Here is a 20,887-nt window from a genome sequence, read left to right as displayed (position 1 = left end):
AGAGAAAAGGACCTGGAACCTAGAGGAAGAATATTATTAAGGGTTTCAAATCTTAAATGAGACAGAAGGTCTTAGTTTCAAAGCCTGCAGCATCTCCCAAACACCAAGAAAACAGTAAAGAATTTAGCAGGAAAAAAGTAGCAACCATTTCCATTTTCTCCTTCCAACTTAAAAGCCTTTCTCCACTTCAAACTTTTTTGAAACATAATTCACTGATTTAAGACCTAGAAATAACGACTTTAAAATTGATGTGTTCACTGCACATTAATTCGTTGTCTGCCTGAATAACAGAAGACCAGAAGCTGTTAGACTGTACCTCCACAGCTTCACAGGTAAGGTGAGAATACTAGCAAAACTGAAGAGACAAGTGGGAATGCAGAGAGAAAAATTTTATTATACATAAACATTCTGTGCACAAAAATACATATTTCATATTTTTCTATATAGAGTCTAAGATGATGGTTAAACTAAAGAGGGCTCTGAATGATAAGGGGTTTGGCTAAATCCTTCTTCTGACACTGCTTAAACTCCATTAAGACATCTGACTGTATACATTACACTGCTGAATTTAGGCATGAACCCTTCTGAAAGGATATTTTGATGCTCCTTTAAAGTAAAAAAACTGCTATCCAGAAAATAAGTATCTGCAGCAAGGAAAAGAACATGGCACATTCATACCCATTTTGACCCAAAACTAGAGACTAAGGCATCTGGAAATTATTGCTTTATCTGACGACTCATACAAATTATTTTGTTATAAAACTAAGCAATCTCAATCTAATACTGCTGGTTACGGAAGCAATACGTGCTTCTATAAAATGGACAATTATTATCTTGTTCATCATTAAGTTCAGCACTCAGTTCTAGATTTCTTACCTGACCTAATCTAACACTGCCTGGGAAAATAAAGAGGAAGGATGTCGGTTTTCGGACAGTGAAGGCAGGAAAGGTTTGTTATCATTTGCACACAAAAGTTTTTCAGAAGTCAAAAGACAGAACACTTTTAGAGGTGCTTGAGCAGAAATATACTTTCTGCAGGCAACACATAATGCATCCAACATCCAGCTCCTGGGCAGAATGTTATTTATTTATACCATCATGGAGGGTGATAACTAACCAGTGCTAGCTGTCCTTAGAAAGGTTGTATAGAAGGACATACTGTGACTTTAAGATGAGATAAAATGGCACAAATGAAAACAAAACTCACTTTCCTTTCTTGCATTTCAGCCATCTTTCTCCCATTTTTGGCTTACAGTGAGCATGCTTCAGTCTATTTTAGCAAATTACAATTTTCTTAAATCAGCAGTAATGCTAAAGTAATAATGTATTTAGAAATACTGGATAGTTTTCTATAGGATAACTGTGTTACTTAAATTAAAGCTCTGTATGAAAAACAGGCCATTTAAGTTTGAGGGGCTCTTTCATAGCATTTTATGGTAATTAGACCATATTTTGTTGTATTTGATATGAATCTTATTCTTACTTTGTTTAATTGTTTCAACATATTAGTATAGCTTAATTCTAATTCATCTATTTTACTGGCCAGGATGACTTGATCATTCAGAATGGATATTAGTCCATAAAAATGTTTTCCACAGTGGTTTCATATTCCAAAATAAAACCTTGAATAAAAAATTTCCAAACCTACTCAGCTTTAATCTACATGGCCTTAGGCAAATGTCTACTGGCTGGGACATAATAATACATATAATGGGAAAAGTTAGTAACTGTATTATGTACCTAAAAGGAATTGAATATACTTATATCATACATATAACATACATATATCAAAAGCCAAAATGGCAATTTAAAATACCCTTATAAAATATAGTATTGTAGTGTTGTTTTTCTCTCTAGCTGAGTGTGTTTGCCTCATTGCAACAACTAGGCACAGAGCAAATTAAAAAGCAAAATATTCCATAAAACTGTCATAATTGGCAGACACCCTCTCCCCCGCCCCCCAAGTGTAACACTGAAACAAGTACCCTTTTGAAAGGTGAGCAATCTACTCAAACACACACTTTTTCAGGAATTCAAAGGAAGACTTCTCTTAAGGCGGTTGCATTACCAAAACTGCTTGACTAGCAACATGAGCAGCACTCAGATTCCACCTGAGCATCAGGTGCTCAGTAACAGAATAACACAAGGCAGGATTTCATAATCCCCATTGCTGCAGAAATAACAAGGAGTCAGCTCAGAAGCTTACTGCAGCACACCACAGAAAACATCACACCTTTCTGATCTAGTTTTTCATTCCAAGAAGGAATATAAGGGGCTACTGGGGATGAAATCTCCTCAATTCTTGGAAGGAAGCCATTCAGTTCTCTGTTCCTCTAGCTAATGAGATGTCCTGCAAGCTGCAAAAGGCCTGGAACTAGTCTGTTACCTAATAAAGTCATACATATTTCTTTAAACGTCTGCCTTTCTCATACAAAGAAGGGGCTTGCTGTACTACCCACAGAGCAAACTGCAAACTCACAGCTGACAGCAGAATTAAGAGGAGGGCATAAATAAATAAGGAAATCAAAACTATGAGAGCATACAGGAGGAATAAAAAAAGAACATGAAGAATTGTACATATGTAATAATAGTATACAGCCATGTCAAACACCACAGCTGATGTCCTTGACTTTGCCCAAAGAGCAATATAGTAATCATGGCTTAACTCCATCTTTTCATAAACACTCCTGAGCTGGAATAGTACCGAATGCTGTTAATATAAGCTAAAGCAGCCCTAGTAACCCCTCTAGAACACCAATAATCATTTTCTAATGTCCCTTGTGCCTTGATTTCCGTGAAAGAAGGATACACAGAGTTTTCTGTGGCAGTGCAGATCCCAAGTCTACCATAAATCATCTTTTGGCTACTTCAGAGGTAGGAAGGGGATGGGCTTGTGAGGCCTGAATTACAGACTTTTAGTTATTTTCACAATGTCTCATAAATAGAAGTAGGTTAACAGAGCTGAGTAGCAACCTCCATCCCTTAGTAATAACTACTGAAACCCTCAAGCCTCATACTTGCTACTCTGCTGAGGTGAAATTCATCACTGAGATGCCAAATAAGCACTGCCTCTGCAGCACCCCATTGCATAGCAGTACCTGAGAGGAACAAAAGAATTCCCTCTGACTTCATCTGTGCATTAGCACAAGCCTTTGATTTTCCGTGTCTCTTTACTAAAAAACTGGTGAAAAAGAAAGGGAAATGCAAAAGTACATCAGCAGTATTTGCCAGTAAAACTTGCAAACCATCTACCACACAGTTAGGACTTGATCCAAAGCCCACCAACATCAATGGGCTGAGGATCAGATCCTTATTCAACTTTTGGAGCTAATTTATCTTTGAACTGGCAATTGTATATTTAGGCTGCAGTCTCCATATATATCTTATTTGCCTCAAAGCTCTGTCCAGTCACATTTTTAATACCTCCAATGATGGAGATTCCACAGCCTCTCTGGAGATTCCCCAGCCTCTCTGAGCCTCTGTGTCACTGTTTGGCCATCTTCATGAAGAAAAAAAAATTCTAGTATCTTAGAAATATGGAACTTTTTTTTCCCCAAAAAATTGCATTAAAAGCTGTCATATTTCATAATGCTCATAATAAAAAGGAACAGAATCAGATAAAGAAAGAGCCATATATTGAAAAGAACCAAGAACAGAAGACATGAAAGCAACTTAGATTTGACTATGTCAAAACAGACATAGAGCTGAAACCTGTTGACTTTTACACAAATGTGCTCAGACAGCATCTTCCTGAAAAACGGCTCACCTGATCTCGGGAATATGGAGTATCCACTATGTGTTTGTCTGAACATGCTGCTAGAAGAATCTTCATTGCATTTAACTGGAGCAATATTTCACAAGCCATGGTATCAAAGAAAGTAATATTGGCAAGAGCTGCTGAAGCCAGCAGGAAAACTTCACCAGACGAGGCTTCTTGGCACAGTTCTAGGAATGCAGAAAACAACTTGAATAAAAGTCATTCCTTCATTGCAAAAAGAATGGTGAGGTGTTTCAAAGCGATATTTAAGCATCTGCAACTTGCATTAGTAGTCTTCATATCTAAGACCAAGCTCATAATCATCAAGATAAAAATAAAACAAAACAAAGAAAATAATCTTAATTTTGTCAATTATATAATATCTCATATTGTTAGGGTACGTTATAAGCAATATTAACATTAGGCACCTTCATTTGAACCACAAAAGCAGGGAAAGATGGTAAATATGAACCTAGACACCAAGTGTTTCTAACATTCATCCAGTTAATGAGATGGTCTACCTAGTATACCATTCTACAGGGAATATTCCACTGAATGTTGTTCAACATCAAGCTTGCTATAACTACATAAAATGGCAGGAAATACATAAAATATAGGAGGCAGAAGGCTACAGTAACTGATCCATAAGAGAATCATTTTGCTATATATCCTATTCTTTAGAACAAGATACGTATACATGTTGCCTATCTCTAAACCTATTTCTCTATAGTCAAAGATCATCCTGCATATTTTCCAGCTTCAATAAGAAGTACTGAAGACACAGCTCCCTTTTAATTCCTTGCACACATGTATTTTAACTAAGATCTGAATCACCTGACAATTGGATTTCAACATGGTTTAAAAATTAAACATATTACAGTAATTCAATTACTGAGTTATAAATATTACAAGGAAACTCGTGTGTCATTACTGAAAGGGCTCTTCCAAAGTTATACATGTTCTATTTTTAATGCTCACATTTCTTGGGCAGAGTGTATACTACTAAAATTCCTGTGGAACTTAAACAATGACAATTGAGGAAATGCTCCACCTGCTAATATCTTCTGAATAGGCTGTTCAGATTGTCCCTTGACTGTGGTACACTGTAATAACCTGGAAAATCATCTTAAATATTTAAGTCAGGTCAGATGCCTCTAGCAGTCTAGCTACAGCAGAACCAAGCTCAGCACAGGTTAATTCCACCCACTGGATTCAGGGCAGGTTCAGGGCAGAACCATCAATATTTGTTGCTGGACAGTCTGGTCATCAGGAATAAACTGTTTCCTTGATTTCTGCAGCACTAGTTCTGTTTGGGCATATCGAAGAATGCCTAAATACGTCTCAGATAATTCCCAGCCACTGCAGAATCCTCAAGCATTGGCACTACTATACTCTTTTCTTGTTCTATTAAAAAAAAAAAAAAAACACATGAAAATTGAAGTGCTGTAGTTTAACTATAACCATTGGGCTCAGTAGAGAAATATCCATACGTATTGATCTATTATACATGAGAAATCAAACTAGATGACCCAAACTGTACTTTCTGACATGAAGCTCTGGGAAACTGAATTTCCAGATCAGAGAGAAGAAGAGAATGCTTGACTGAAAGCTTCTAGTATTTGAAATGGATGGAGCACAGTGCCAGAAATAAGAGATTCCACTCTTTAGAAGGTCATGAGAAATATCATCTTATTTTTCTGAAGTGTCCTCACTGACCCAGGTTAAGGAAAAGCTTGCTGTTACCTTTGCCTCATTTTACCATGGATCAGAGGTCTAGACAAGAAAGACAGATCTTGTATTTTCTTGTAACAATGCCCATGGATTATAATATAGTGTACTTTTCTCTGAAGTATCATACAAATGTAGATGCAGTGGTGAGCTTGAGTTCTAGCCAGTTTAGAAAATACAACAGGCATAAAGGTTAGCAACTATTAGAAACTGCTCTTTTACAGAAAAACATGGGAAAAGAGGATACTTTGCTGAGTCTTTTCTGTGGCTCTAATGGTAGAATTTCACACAGATATTATTTTGACAAATATGCATAAACTCTGTTGAAATATGGACTGGAGTAAAAAATATTATGTCATTGCAGAATGCCCTTATTCACTGAGTTCTTTGATCTGTTAAGGAAAGAAAGGCAAACATTATTTAGGGAATATTTCTAATGAAAGAGAGTCCTACCCCAACCTGTCATTTTAACTGGAAAGACTCAGAAGTCCCATGAAGAACTTACTGACAAGTGCTGTTACAATTTCTTCCATATTTTCCAGAAAGCTGCTGAGATGCTGAGTGAACGTGAGATGTGGAGATGTGATCTGTGCAATTACTGCCGCTGCTTCTGCATGAGTAGCTTCGGAATGAGTGTTATCAGTAAGAATGTCGGCCAGGCACAGTATCCCATCAACCTATGGAAAAACAATAGGTATAGGTTGGAAATACTTCAGGAAATACTTTTGCAACCAAAGATGGGTTTACAGTTCTCTTTTCTTGGCTGTGGCTAAACTACTCAGTTTATTTCAAAAATTACTTAAACTTGGTGGCATTTATGATATAAGAAGTTTCAATTTAGCAAATATAAATGAATTCAGCATAAAAGTCTGTTGACTAGCAAAAAGTCTTGCATTTCCTTCTCCCTTAACGTTTCTGCTGAATTGATTTTGGTCAATCAAACAAGTATTTTCTGACAGACATCTCAAGTTAAACATTAATCCAAAAATAAGTTCTGATAAGCAAATGCTAACTGCTACTATGCCACAGCCTCATTTAAGCTCTTGTCTGAGTGTGTCCCACTGCGAGACTCGAGCCTGAGTGTGCAGTAGGTTCTTGACAGACATTTTTTTGCCACTTTTTTCTGAATTTGTTACAAAGCCAATTCAGGATCAAAAAAAATACTATTAAGGAGAGACCCTGGCCAAACTGCACCTGATGAGTTTGCACAGCTATCACATTAAAGCTAGGTTCATATATTCCTTGCTTACCTAGACGAGAAACAGAAAAATGAGTAAAATGTATACGGGTTTATGCTTTTAGAGTGTCTGAAGTGTTCTAAGCTCATTCCTTACACAGTTTAGGCAGATACTTCATATATGCACACCTTGCTCTGGGTTATAGGAGACCCATTGATACAATGAAAGACTGCAACAGAGCATAGCCAATGGGATAGCTTAAACTGCAGAAACGTATCATCTGTTAACAACCAAACCCAGCAAAGGAAGGTCCTCTGTAGACAAGGACATAATCTGTGAACTTTCAAATTAACAGGACTATGTTTCTCCTGCTGTTTAACATATCCCTGAATAATTCACCACATTGTCAAGCAGGTAGGTAGATGTGCTTAGAGGGGACAGAGCATGAAGGTTTATATAATTAATTATGGACATGTTTATGTCAAATCCACATAAATTCACTAATTAAAATCTTTATATAAATGAGACATGTAACTATATGGACAGTTTACAAATGATCAGAGCTTTTAGAAATTTCATTGAGTAACTGTTTTAAAAACTGGCCTTATTTATTTATTTATTTGAAGTTCTGAAAAAGTGTGGGGTCAATTGCCTTATATGTTGCTTGGACACATTATAGGTACAAAGAGGAGTTATGAAGGCTTAGCACTGAAATATACTTTAACAGTCAAACAAAAACAAACCTACATTTGTGTTGTACACTCACCAAGACTCTCTCTCAGGTCTGTTGTTCAGACTGCATTCTCTGTCTCTTCAAAGCTTCCTCAGAACATGCACGTTAAGTCCTATCCATTATCTCCACAAAGGGTATTTAGCAAATCTCTTATTCACATTTTTGTTATTTATTAATACAGAATGTTGAGTTATCTTAATTACTTATCATGCAATGGGCATGAATTAAATTATTTGATAAGCACTGACAGTTACTGTATTTTACAAGAAAAGCTCTCAGATTGATGGGAGCAAAAATTACCCTCTGGAAGATCATTCATTGGGATGCACTTTTTAATAGGCAATAGACTATATCATTGGAACTCTAATAACATAGATAGATACAAAAGAAATTATATCTTTATTTTTCCTCAGATTACAAATGGGATTTAGTATAGAAGCTCAAGTACTGGAAACAAGAGGAAGAATAAATTTTCAACATTAAACTTTTTCTTGACAAGCTTTCAACATTAATCTACCTACAGCAAAATATTTCCTCCTAGTTATGGCAGAATTCTACAGCTTGAAACAGCAGATTCACATAATTCACTTAGCTTCAAGGTATATTAATAGATCTCAGTGTCAAGAATTAATATATGTCCTCACAAGATGATTTAGTAGCCAAAGTGTGCTAGACAACATCATATGCAAAACCCCCCAACTTTGTCACCTTGAAACCTCCCCAGATCACACCTTGTCTGGGGTCCAAAGGATGCTAATAACAACAGTCAGTATAAAAAGTTAAATATATTCCAAGGCATTCAAAAATACTTCACAAGAAACTTCTTCTAAGATCTGGTAACAGGATACAGCACTCTTCAGCTCTAAATTTATTAGTTAAAATTCACTTGGCCAACTCTTATTCAATGACCTCGACAAAATGACTTTAGAGTAGTTGTATGCTATTTCAGAACAAGTAATGGCTTATGAAAGACAGGTACAAGCACATGGTTAGATTTTTCCATCACCACTGTTTATATGTACACTATAAAATACAAGCTTCTAACAATACAAGGGCTGTACTCTACTTTTAAATTACATATTTGACTTTTTTACTTGCTAACTAATTGGTTTTGGAAATTGGGAGTTGCTGATTTGTAAATAGAAGTGGATATATGTTTTTATTCAGCACAAAGATAAAATATATATTTTGGATCCATGAAAGCCAGCACTAGTTAGTTTTTCTCCTTTTCTTCAGAATCATGTAAAATACTAACAAATTCAGTGTAGAATTTGCTCTATACACCTTTGTCTCCCATCTTAAATATAGAAAATAAAATAATTCTACTCCAGCAGGCAACCCCATTTGTAAGTGTCTAGCAATAAATTTTAAAATGACAGGGGAACAATCTAATAAAAGCACTTTAACATCCAAAAAGAAATTGCTGCTCAAAGCATTTTTATAATTAGCTTTCACACTGAAAGGAACTTTGGATGGCTGCCCTGTTTTCTGTTTAATTTCGGTGAAGTAATCAGCTAAATGTCAAATCTGTTCATCACCTTGGCAATACAAAAGAACCAGTTAGCCAGATAATGCAAACAAATGAATTCCATGAATGCAACAAGATGCTGTGTAGACCCTGCATTTGAGGAATGGCGTTCAGTAAATGCTTGATCACTAATATTTCAATATTGATAACTGGAAAAATGCCAGGAACTTACATCCTTATGAGCATAGCCCTGTTACAGAAACTTAACCCAAGTGACAAAATAAATACGTGACTGCTTTACTGCATAGATCAAGTCTTCTGAAAGGAAATAATTTCTTTTCTCTGCAACAGGAATGAATGAGTTCTGGGGCAGCCCTCTTCTTTCTTCAGTATACCTGTTCTTCCTCCTAAAAATATTAAATAAAACTAGGCATCTGTTAAAGATACCAATACAGAACTTGGGATGAATTGCATTAATGACTTCGTGATTTGAAATATTACACACAACAACAGTCTTAACTCTCTGCTTTCCACAAGGAGGTTCAAGGAGGCTTTCCATGCCACTCTGGGAACCAAGACCCATTGCCTTCTTTTTAATGTCTGTCTTCATTTGTATAAAATGCTGCTGAAGGCCTTTTCTCATACTATGACTTTCTCTAACATTCCTGTTTGCCCACTCTTAACACTCAGATCATCTCTACATCTTGGTAAACTTTCTCAAAGGTTTTTTTTGCATTCTCTAAATTGATCTCCCAAGTCATCTTGCTGAGATTGGAAATGCTTACAGGATATTGGCTGATTTCCTACTGTCAAATCCATGGATAACACTATCAGCCTACAACTGGTTGCTTCTGGTAAGCAGCACCAGCAGGTTCCAAAGCAGTTTTAAAGGAAGAATGGAAGGGAGGTGTTGAGATCTAGATATAAGACAGCAAATGTGGAAATAAAATCACAAAGGGGATCGCCTTTTAAACATTGTTTCAACCTTCCCAGGAGGGTAGAGGAGAATTTCAAAAGCAGAGGCTGCATCAAACAGTCAAGAACTGACAGACCAGAGTTGTGGTTTTTTTATCCTTTCACACATGCTGTGTATTAGCACCTCCAACTTGAAGCTAGAACAGGTTAACTATATAGGTGAAGACATGAACATTAGCAGACAATAGAAACCGCATAGCTGGATAAAAACCCAAACACATTAAAATTTATGGGATAAGGAAGAGGGAGACAGAGAAAGAAGGAAGGAAAAATTATCATATTCAGAAAATGTTTGAATCCCCTTCTCAGCATTCTTTGAACACAGTCTACTTCGCTCCCCAAACCACTGCACGAACCATGAAGTCACTTCACTATTCTGCAACTCCATTGAAAATGTCAACCAGCAGAATCCATATACTGTTATTTTGATGACTTGTTACTCATGAAATGAATTCCTGATCATCAAGGCTGAGGTATATCCTATGTCAACTTCTGTAACTTATTGTGCACCTGTAGAAGGCCTACAAGTCTTGTTTAATTTCTATGTCGAAAGAAAGGAAGGGAAAAGGACAAAAGTATTCTATCTTGCACACAATGATCTTTCATATTTGAAGAGTTTCCCTGCCAAGTGCTCTGCAGATAAAAACTGCCTTAGCTTCACTAACTGAGAACTGTGCTGATTTATACCAGATTAAGATTTGGTCATCTATTTCTAAAGTGAGATGATATAGAGTGATGCCATTAAAACGTCCACAAATACTATTCCAAGTAATCAAAGCTAGTGCAGCAATTCCATGGCAGCAGCAGTGACCAGTGAACAAAACCGCAATGATTTTTATAACTACTGCTGTACAACAGTGGCCATGGGACCTAATTGATAAGCCATATTGTATACTCTACGGAATAGTGTGGGGCTGAATAAAGGTTGAATGGTTCCCATCTCAGTAGCTTTAAAACTGCTGGCAATAACCTTTGTATCTAAATTGGCTGTGAGTGGGTGCTTTGGTTCATGGCAACTTCAACTACAGCTTCCCTTTTAAACTTCCCTCCTTCAGAATGTGGTCAAGCTAATGAAGAGGTATTTGTTCTTCCTTGTGTTTAGCCATCAAGGGGCGGTGTGAAGATGATCTGATCTATATGAGGAATATTGTTATAAGGCGTGAAAAAAAGATATCTCAACCTTCTCTCAAAAAAAAAAAAAAAAAGGAGATAGTTGGCTGTATCAGCTTGAAGGGTGCATTAAATGTGGCAATGCCTAAGTAGCAACCTTGCGGCCATGCTGCAGGAAGAAACGAACTGCAGATGATGAAATAACAAGGTCCTTATTCTGGGCTTATTAGGAGTGAAAGGATAAATAGTATGTAAACCTTTTTTCCCTACGAAACCTAGGGAAAGCAGTCAAGCAGTCACCTCACAATGCATGTTCTTTGGCACTCAGAGATGCTCTAAGCTTGTTGCAGATAAAAAGTACAACTATTTGTCAAAGAGGTAATAGAGAATAAGTCATTTTACAGAAAGGATGGACAAAATCAATAAGATCAACATCCAGACTTCTTTCTTGTCTTCGCTTCAAGGATAAGGGAATAGCTGGCTTTGAACTCCCTCAGTTTTGAGGACTGATATGAAGGGTAAGACAGTCTTTTAAAGTATTATTTCTGTAGCTGATAAAAGAAACCAGGAACTGCACTGCTATTAGCCTAGCAGCTCACATATTCCCACTCCCATAATTCACAGCTTACATTGCTTCAAACTACCCTCTACAAACATAGGTGAACCACCCAAGGATACATTCAACTTTCCTGATCTACTCCTCACATGCTTCCAATTCTACAGGATAGCTGCTGAGTGGCTACAAAGGGCAGAAGAAGAGACTGCAATGGAATTCACTTGCAGTTATGTAGAAATCATCTGTAGACTAATCCTTCCACTCAGCCACTGTTGGTGTTTATAGAATTGGGATGCATTGATAAAACATAAGGAAAACTACTGAGCACAAATGAGTATGGTGGTTTGGAAAAAAAAAAAAAGACATTTGCAATGGCCTTTGTACTCAGCATTTGTTACATTCTCTCTCTGCTATTCTGTTACAGCTAAAAGACAATCACAATAATGACTGTTATCTGTAATCTCAGGAGCATATAAGAATAGGGGAGAACTATTTGTGTTAACATATGATAAAGTTAGAGATTAAATTCTTCAAGTTATGTGACACATGACAGAAGCCAAAGGTTTCTTTTGCCCTACATTTTGGAGGGCTGGATATACTGGCTTGTTTTTAAGTTGCAGGAATCTATTCCTATTTGTAGGATTTTCTTGATATCTGCATTACAAATTCCAGAAAGTATATGCTTGTTTCTTTTAAATAATGGATAAGGCTTTATATATTATACTTTGGGGCTTGAATTTCATTAAAATGAAGCCACACAGACACTAAAAGGACTCGGCAACAAGATGAGAGGAACTGTCATGTGTTATATAAGAATGCTGAATAAGATACTGGGACCTGAAGTCTGAATTAGGGAAAGACCATACATTAGTAGTTTTCATATAGCCCTCATTTTTATTTACCCTGGGGGATCATAGTCTGAGAAAAATAAAAAAAACCACCTCAACTATTCCTATAAACAAACAGGGGCTCCAGGGTTATGCATAGCAGGGCACTACAGAAAATGAGATGTGCTCACTGAAAAAAACATGCTCGGATCATCTAGTTTTAAATAAATAATGTCACAGACACTTCATTGCATGAGGGCATATTCTCAAACACCTGGTGTCTGGCATTTAAAAACAAGAACACTCTTTCAACATGTTTGATTACTTTGTATCATTTAGTTTTTGGTGTGACACCATGGATTTTATTTTCAAGAAGTGTTTGTTAGTGTACCTCTTCATGAGAAAAAAAAAAAAATCCCATGCACACCACATTTATAGAGGACCCTCTTCATCTATTACAGTAATGAGAAAGTGCCTCTATCCAAAAAGAGTAGCATGGAGGTCACAGTCAGAGAATCAGTCATTATCAGCTAATCTAACTCTTCATAGTGTCTTTCTTCTCTCAGGAAAAGTATCTGATAATCTTCCTGCTAGAATTCTGGATGTGTTTAAGTCAATACTTTCAAACCTTAACATGATTATGCTAAAGAGTTAATAAAAGGGCTTATTATTAATTATTACTGTAATTTCACATACAACTTCTCATCAGATTAAAATTCTTGAACGGGTCAATACACCATGAAGTTAGAAGCAAACATAACCCTACCCTATGCTCAAAGTATGACAATGAAAACACCACATCAGAAAGCAGAGTTACATTAGAAAGGTAGAGAGAGTGAATAAGCAACAGAGATAGCACAGGATGTCACTTTTTTTACTGTTACTTTAAATATGAGATTCTGCAAATGCATTCAGAAACAGATCCTTATGCAAACAATTTTCCTGCAAATATTTCTCATTTCAACAGTGTCAGTCAGTTTAGCCTAAAAAATATCCAGAGTCTCTGAAATGCAAGGCCTCTACAGTGTTTGAATCACATGTACACTAACTAAACACACAATAACAGTAGGACACTTACCTAATAGAATGCATTAAATATATACAGCAGCTTGTTCAGGAAAATGTTTTTATGTCTAAATTCACATAATTGCCAAAACTGACTCAGTGCTTCACCCATGTTGTTCTTTCCAAAACATTTTGTTGCTTTTAAGAAAGGCACTATGAGGCACAAAGCATTAATATAATTGTTTGCTATATCCATTACTTCACAATGGCGGTTCAATTATTTTAATAAATTAATTAATAAATATTTATAATATTAATTAATTAATACATTAGCTCCAGAACCGACCTTGTATGTTCCAGATTTCTATTGGCAGAGAATTTTTACAAGCAAGTTATAGAGCTTTATGATAGCCATTTATAATGAAAACACTCACAGCACTTTAGCTATAAAACTTTTAGTGAGCAACTCAATAAGAGTCCATTCGTGTTGTAATAACAACAGAGGAAATTGCTACTCTTATTCAAACAAGAATTTCAAAAAAGTAAAAAAGTAGCAGTTTTCACCTGGTGAAAATTGATGGAACTTTACTGGCTGCAGCAGACTCAAGCTATTTGGTCCTAAGATTCCTCTCCTGACAGTTAGGAAAATCTCCTTGGGTCTCCTACAAACATTGATTTATTTCTATGACTGCAGTGGCAATAAAATAATTTCAGAATTGCTTTAAGCACAAGAAATTCAAGTTTAAGATCATCTGTTTGCATGGAATCTTTATGAGCAGTCAGAGGTCTACTATGAGCCATCAGGTAAAATGATCACAGAGGTTTTTCTCTCCATTAACACCTCCCAATACTGTTCTGTGGTCAAATATAGTTGCTCTATTGATTCTATATTAGAAGAAAAAAGGACAATGCTAAGAGGCTGACAAAATGGAATATTTTTACAAGTGGAATTTTGATTTTTCTTCTACTCGATATTGTTTGCTGCCTTACCAGGTCTCAACATAAATAAGCATCCTTATTGAGGATAACAAACATATATATTTAAAGTTAAGCTAGTGTTTGAACGCTGCATTGAAGGAGGAACAAAACCACTTATTTGGTTACACTTTCAATAGAGATTATTTTTTCAGCAAGCAAAGATAGCTACAACATAGCACTTTGATACAGGGGCAGTTCCAGTCTGCATTCAAAATCATATTTGCAAGTCAGGCTTATTTTCATAAACTGATCTCACAACAGAAAACCATGACAGAAATCACTGAAATTGAATTTACCTAGTGAGCAGATTCCAGCTTCAATAGCCCAGGATCTTCTCTGGTTATTTTAGATGGAAAAATGTGTAATCATTATGTTATGGCAAAGATAAAACCTCAACTTGCCATATTTTAGCTAAGAAGCTGCATAGATCTGGGAAAATAAGCATGTTGTTGAGGAAAGTCCCAAATACTGTCCTGATTCTGTCATACAATCACTGCCTGTTTTTCTAATAGTGTCCCTAATCTCTGAGACAGTTTGTTCACTCTTAGCATAATACTCACAAGAGATGTTATGACAGAAAGAATCTAACAACTAGCAAGTAGTAAATATTAGAATTCCCCAGTAACACTCAAGGTTCACTTCACATAAGTATTAAAAACTCTCATTCCTTATTCCAAACCAATCTAATCCTCCAGATCTGTAAAGCCCAAGTCTGGACTAGAAATTTCACGTGATCAGGCTTCATTCTGCCACCTGCCAGTCCATAAATAACAGAAGAAGAGCCACTGCAGCTCTCCACAGAAATATTCAGGGCTTCTCCTGGCTCCAGGAAAGGCTCCCAGGATTAGGACTTACTCTATTCTCTTTCAGAGGGAAGCACAGATAAACGTCATGCGACATCTAGAAGAGATACTAGAAAAGCATGACATCTAGAAAACAGGGGTATAAACATGTCACTCTGAAATCAGAACTACCAAACCCTTGTGGCCAAAGAACATAACTTTAGATCAAAGTATACCAAACTTCTAGAAAGAGTTAAAATTCTGTTAAGATCAAAGAGAAAGAAAAATGCTGTTTTGAAGGACAGTGCCTTGCTAGACACTAGAATGAAATAGTGGCTTACTGGATTCTCTCCTGGGACTTGCTTGCAGTGCACTCTCCCTTTCCAACAGCACTAACAAACAGAATAAATGTCATTTTCTTGGGAATCTATTATAGAATAATTCAGATAGTAAATAAAATATTAAAACGGAAATATTTTTACAATATTTCAGCTCTACAGCTGACAAAGAACAAAAGGAAGAAATAATTTTTAACTTGTTTCTATTTATATTAGGATTTGAAACGCTTTCAGCCATCTCTCTCAGTACAGCTGTGTCCAGCTTCATTGGGCAGCAGGTAGAGCCCTGGTCACATTCTTCTCACCCTTGGGAAAGTGTTGCAACAAGACTGAGATAGCACTGTAAGCAATGACAGCAACTGCTAGGGAAAAAACAGTGCAAAGTCTGTGTTATATCACTCCCACTATTTTTTACCAGAGATGAATTCAGCGTATTTTTGAAATTTACTTTGACTGATGTCTGATGACGAAGGTGAGCTATACAAAACAAGACTCAACATAAATGAATTATGCCAAATTCAAAGCCAACAAGGATCCTGGGGGAAAAAGAATAATCAGTGCAAATAACTTTTAAAAATAACCCACACATTTTATTCTTGCTTATCACTAGATTAGTAGCCTCCAAACAAAAAGTTCAGGCCAATGTCTCTTACACATTTTCTTTTGCTCTTTACATATAACTTACTTAGAAGAAGAGATGTTCTAGTAAAGATCATTCAAAACTTTGTCTTGGACCATCTCTGGTGTGCTAAAAACCACTGTCTCTCTCACTTTCCATGAACAAAGAACATGCTACAGGCTTAGTTTCACACAAAATGTGTGAAATGTGCCTTGCAATTCAGGCACATTAATCATATGACAAACAGAAGTCTTATAGTTCCCCAGTGAAGTTAGGAGCCATCAATTAAAGTATTTCCACAGGATCAAGACCTAGTTGAGCTAAGAACTGTTCCACATCCCATATTGTCCCAAATTTCACTATAGGTCTTTACAGTTATGAATGCTCGCAGACTGCCTAGACACCTCGATGTTCTGCTCACAGTGTCTGCTCTAAAGTTCTGTTTAATAACCTAAACAACAGTTGTTACACTGAACAAGTGGGCTTTTGTTTTCAAAATAGTTATAGAATTGTTTGTTCTTGAAGAAACTTTGCACACACGCACGCGTGTGTGTGTGTGTGTACGTGGCATAGTTAGCATCATAGGGTTTTGGTCTGTGACTAGGCTTTCTCCTAATACCCAAATCAAATACCAATAGCATTTATTTCCATATTGTTCCAAATCAAAATAATTTCCGTATTACCAATAGCAAAGAGCAGCAACACTGTTGGAGTACTCTAATTAAATGTTTTCACTCAACGCCTTCTGGCAGTTCTCCTTGAAAGTCTACGGACAAAAGTTTGTCACAACAATGTGAAATTTTGTTTACTGTGAGATCTATTAAATATCAGTATGTATGTTTACTAGATGTGTCTTCACAGTCCCAAAACAGCTAGGTTACCATCCATATGTACATGATATTGCCCTTGAATAGATACACATTTTAAATGAGTTTCCACTTTGCTTTTCTTTCCTGGCATTGTTATGTCATTCTTAGAAGTTACAGTAACTGGTTGACAGTTTTAGAGAGTACAAGTTTTACATTTAACGTTCAGACCCCAAAGAGAACATGTATGTTTAGAACAGCACTCAGACTTCACCAGAGCAATGTAGAGGGGTTTTTTTAAGTCTTTTTCTAAAACACTTTTTAAACTGCTTTGTAAAGCATCTTTTACCATGCATCCAGGGAATTTTAGAAACAACACATTTGCTTCTAATTAACTGTTGATTTCCACTCAGATCTTCTCAGGTCCAAAAATCCATTCACCGTGAACTCTGGAGATTCATTAGTCACATCACTGAGCAAAGGTACCTTTATAGCAAAGTAGATCCAAACTACCTTCTAGATGGTCCTTGCCACGGCAGAAAGCTAAGGCTTCCCACTCCTTATGCACAAAGCCTGGAGGGTGTCTCTGTCATCTCCATTGCTAGCCATTAAGGACTAGTTACCCAACTGCAACAGAGATATCGGCTGGGCTTTTACTGACGCCTATGGCTTAGATCCTTGGTTGTGTTACTGAAGAACACCATTAACCAGAGGTGAAATACAGAAGTCATTCCAAACCAAGATGAGTGGCCAACATAAATGCAAGACAGTACCTACTCCAAAGCCTCAAGGATTTTAAGGGAAAGTACAATCATGTTTCTGTTCAGAACAGCTGGCCACAAACCATCCTGCTTAAAAAAAAAAAAAAAGGAAAAAGGTCTGATCAGTCATCTTTTAATGAGCTTGGACAACTGATCTTTCTTAACTCAATTGTAAATCTTAATCCATGTTACTGAAAAGGTCTTTGTTATATCCTTTCCTATCTGTCTCTCGATGTTATTTTCTCTTTCCTGAAAGTCTGAAATACCATTTATTGGTATAGGCTTACCCTGACTGGTTTCTTTTTAGGATTAGAAGTCAGCACTCATAGCTTTCTTTAAAAACTAAGAGGGAAAAGGAAAGAAAAAAGCCAGCATCATCCCTACTTAAAATTACTTCCTTTTCCATTACCACTTTCAGCAATTGCCATACTTTTTGTCTTTTTTTTTTTTCTGTGAGCAAAATCAATTGTAATTATATGAGTATGTCTCAATTACCCGTCCTTTTTCGGGATGAAAGTCTTCATCTGATTAATTGGACTTCTCTGTCCTAATGCCTTCTCCAATGCCCTAGGTCCTAGGTGCCTTACTTTCTTCATACATTTTGTGGCAAGTCCTTCATTTTGACCAGTTCATACAAGACAGAAATCCTTTTAGGAGAGAAGTAGTAAAACTGCCAAAAAATTAGATGCAGGTGTGTTGTTTCATGTTTAAAGGAGCTTGAAGGGAAGATGAACCAAAGGGGAGCAACACACAGAATTTTTACTCAGAGTAACATCAATATCACTTGTAATACAACTTAGATGGCAAAGCCAGTACAGTAAAGGTGTAGGGTGTGCTTCTCAACATAAACTGACACAGCAGCACAGAAGTGCCATGGGCTGGGGAATTCAAACACTGCCAGTTCCCTGAGGCACAATTCCTCAAAAAACCTCTTCTGAGTAAGGGGAAAAGCAATTTCTTACAGCCTTTAAACATATACAATAAATTCCTCTAACAGGAGCAGGAAGTCAGGAGACCTTTGGCTTTATCAATGAGTATTGCCTAGGTGAGATCCTGTGTCTTGTAACCCAGTTCTTCTCCCAGCATACAGGATGAGATGGGAGCAATCTTTAGTGAGTAACAAGAAAGGCGTCTTATGGCTTTTAGTAATTTTGCTCAGAACAAATCAAGTATCTAGCTCAAAAATAAATTGCAAACCTATTCTAACAGCTCTGATTTGCCTTCTCTTTCATTATAATTCCTTCCTCAACCTAGACAGTAGTACAACATCATGTTTGGATCAGCCATGGAGTTCACATCACACATTTAAGGCAGCTTCTCACTCTTGAGCGATTTAATTTTGCTCTCACACCCTGTGCTATAAAACGAAGATAAAAATCTACTTACCTACCACCACATAATGCTTGGATAAATGCCATTGTAATGATGCTACCTATTATCATTAAAATAAGCAGTCGTTTCTCCAGAAATTATGATAGTATCTCTTACACTGAATAGTAACCTAATCAACAGAAAGTCCTGGTGACTTAGTGGGATTACTTGCAAAATATAGTACTGCAACAGTGACAGAGCATGAACTTAATAAGCAGCCTCTTCTGCCTAATGACTTTTGCACCTATGAAAACAATTCCAAAGTGTGTAAATAAACTGGTCCAACTTGTCATTCTCCCTTTTTTAAACTCTTTCTTGACTGCAAAACAACAATTACTTGAACTCGCTTTCCTGCACCCAGCCTCTCCTTGCAGATCTAAAATAATTCCAGCATGGCCAAAATGCCAAAGCATCTAGTGCTTACAATGAAATGTTAAAATAAATACAAAAAAAAAAGGGCAGAGGGCACTAAACAAGTTAAAGATGAAAATTTCCTAGGAACTCGGATCACCATCCTCATTAATCATGTTTTTCTGATATTATCAGACACTGAGTAGGCATGCAACCTGGACCTGAAATCTAAGCTCAATAGCACTAGGTACACAAGAACATTATTCTAATTAATTCATTCAATTCTTTGGCACTACAAGTCAGTTACTCCCAAATCGCTGCTCACCACAACTATTTGCAATACATGACTCCTGAGAAAACACTAAACAGAAGATGACACATATAGCCTCATTCCCCATGGAGCAGCGTGTTGACCAGCCTCATAGTAAATAATATATTCTTTAGAGAAATCTGATATTCCATGCACATTGTAATATATCGAGGACTCCACGTTACAGGAGGGTTTGATCTGCTTACAGCTTATTATTAATGTCCATTTATTTTTTGTGGTGCTACTGTTAGCATTGCCTGAATTTAAAACATTAAAATATGCTCCCTAGAGACTTCCTTCCCACCTACATGACACACATCTGGCATTCATCCTGTTCTCACTCCTCTCTCACACACCTTACAGCCTATTCAGACTATTGCTTCTAAGCCCAGACTGTCACTGAATCAGGACCCATGCTTTACTTCTGTTCCCCCTTCCCCCCATGCACACATGCTGCTCTTCACTTTCTCTCCAAGCTTTTGAGGCTGATACTGTTGCTATTCAAGCAGTACTTTCAGGGCAGTAGGAGTAGAGGGCATTTTTCCTCCACTCCCCAGGATGCTCTTGCATTAGATGTTGCTTAAGGTTTTTGAACTAATGCAGCTAAAGCAGAGGGTCTATTCTGTAGGAAAAAGGCCTTCACACTATCCAGAGTTTGTTGTGAATAGATAGATAAAAGCTCAGATAGCTTAAACTTTTCAAATTAAAAGCCCGGATGACAGGTAAAAGTTCTTGATTTAGGAGAACATTTAAGTTGTGCATAGCTTTGGTCCTCATAGACCTACCTTCCCAAATCAGTGCCTACAGTCCTAAACTCGGGGTAGATTTGGGCAAGCCTTACCCAGCAGCAACGGAAACTTTGCTGTAATTCCAGTCTCCACTGGGTGCCACTATTGCATAACGCAATGTGTAGATTACGCTGCATGAGTCAACAAATTGGCAAAAACGACTTTCAACTTGCACTTCACTCTCGTGAAGTTTTCAAACCATATTCAGAGAGTTATCGCTCATTTTTTATGTCCTTAAAATGCCATATGATAATCCTTTTAGAGACAGAAATACAAGGAGGATTTAATTCCTACTGTATCACTACAGCAAAAAGGCTCAAACACAGAAGTGCTCAGATTCTTTCCTGATTTTGTATCTGAATAAGCCTTTTAGCCCCATGAGTGGATCTGTTCCTCCATGCTGAGTGATAATCAACTTAGCACCCTATTTTGACCTATCTTTTTTA

General features: G+C 36.8%; 1 protein-coding gene across 1 annotated transcript in view; it reads right to left on the bottom strand.

The window, feature by feature from the left end:
* INSC (INSC spindle orientation adaptor protein) overlaps window positions 1-20,887 on the bottom strand; it is a 105,506-nt gene that overhangs the window by 16,223 nt on the left and 68,396 nt on the right. Inside the window, exons 7-8 of the mRNA XM_075501450.1 lie at window positions 5,991-6,162; window positions 3,767-3,945 (exon numbers count right to left, since the gene is read on the bottom strand). Coding sequence (XP_075357565.1) covers window positions 3,767-3,945; window positions 5,991-6,162 — 351 coding nt within the window. The remainder of the gene's footprint in view (window positions 1-3,766; window positions 3,946-5,990; window positions 6,163-20,887) is intronic.

The sequence above is a fragment of the Mycteria americana genome, chromosome 5, assembly GCF_035582795.1.
Source record: "Mycteria americana isolate JAX WOST 10 ecotype Jacksonville Zoo and Gardens chromosome 5, USCA_MyAme_1.0, whole genome shotgun sequence".
In the NCBI taxonomy this organism is placed as follows: domain Eukaryota; kingdom Metazoa; phylum Chordata; class Aves; order Ciconiiformes; family Ciconiidae; genus Mycteria; species Mycteria americana.
The sequence above is the reverse complement of the archived record's forward strand: the minus strand, read 5'-3'. Positions and strand labels throughout refer to the sequence as shown.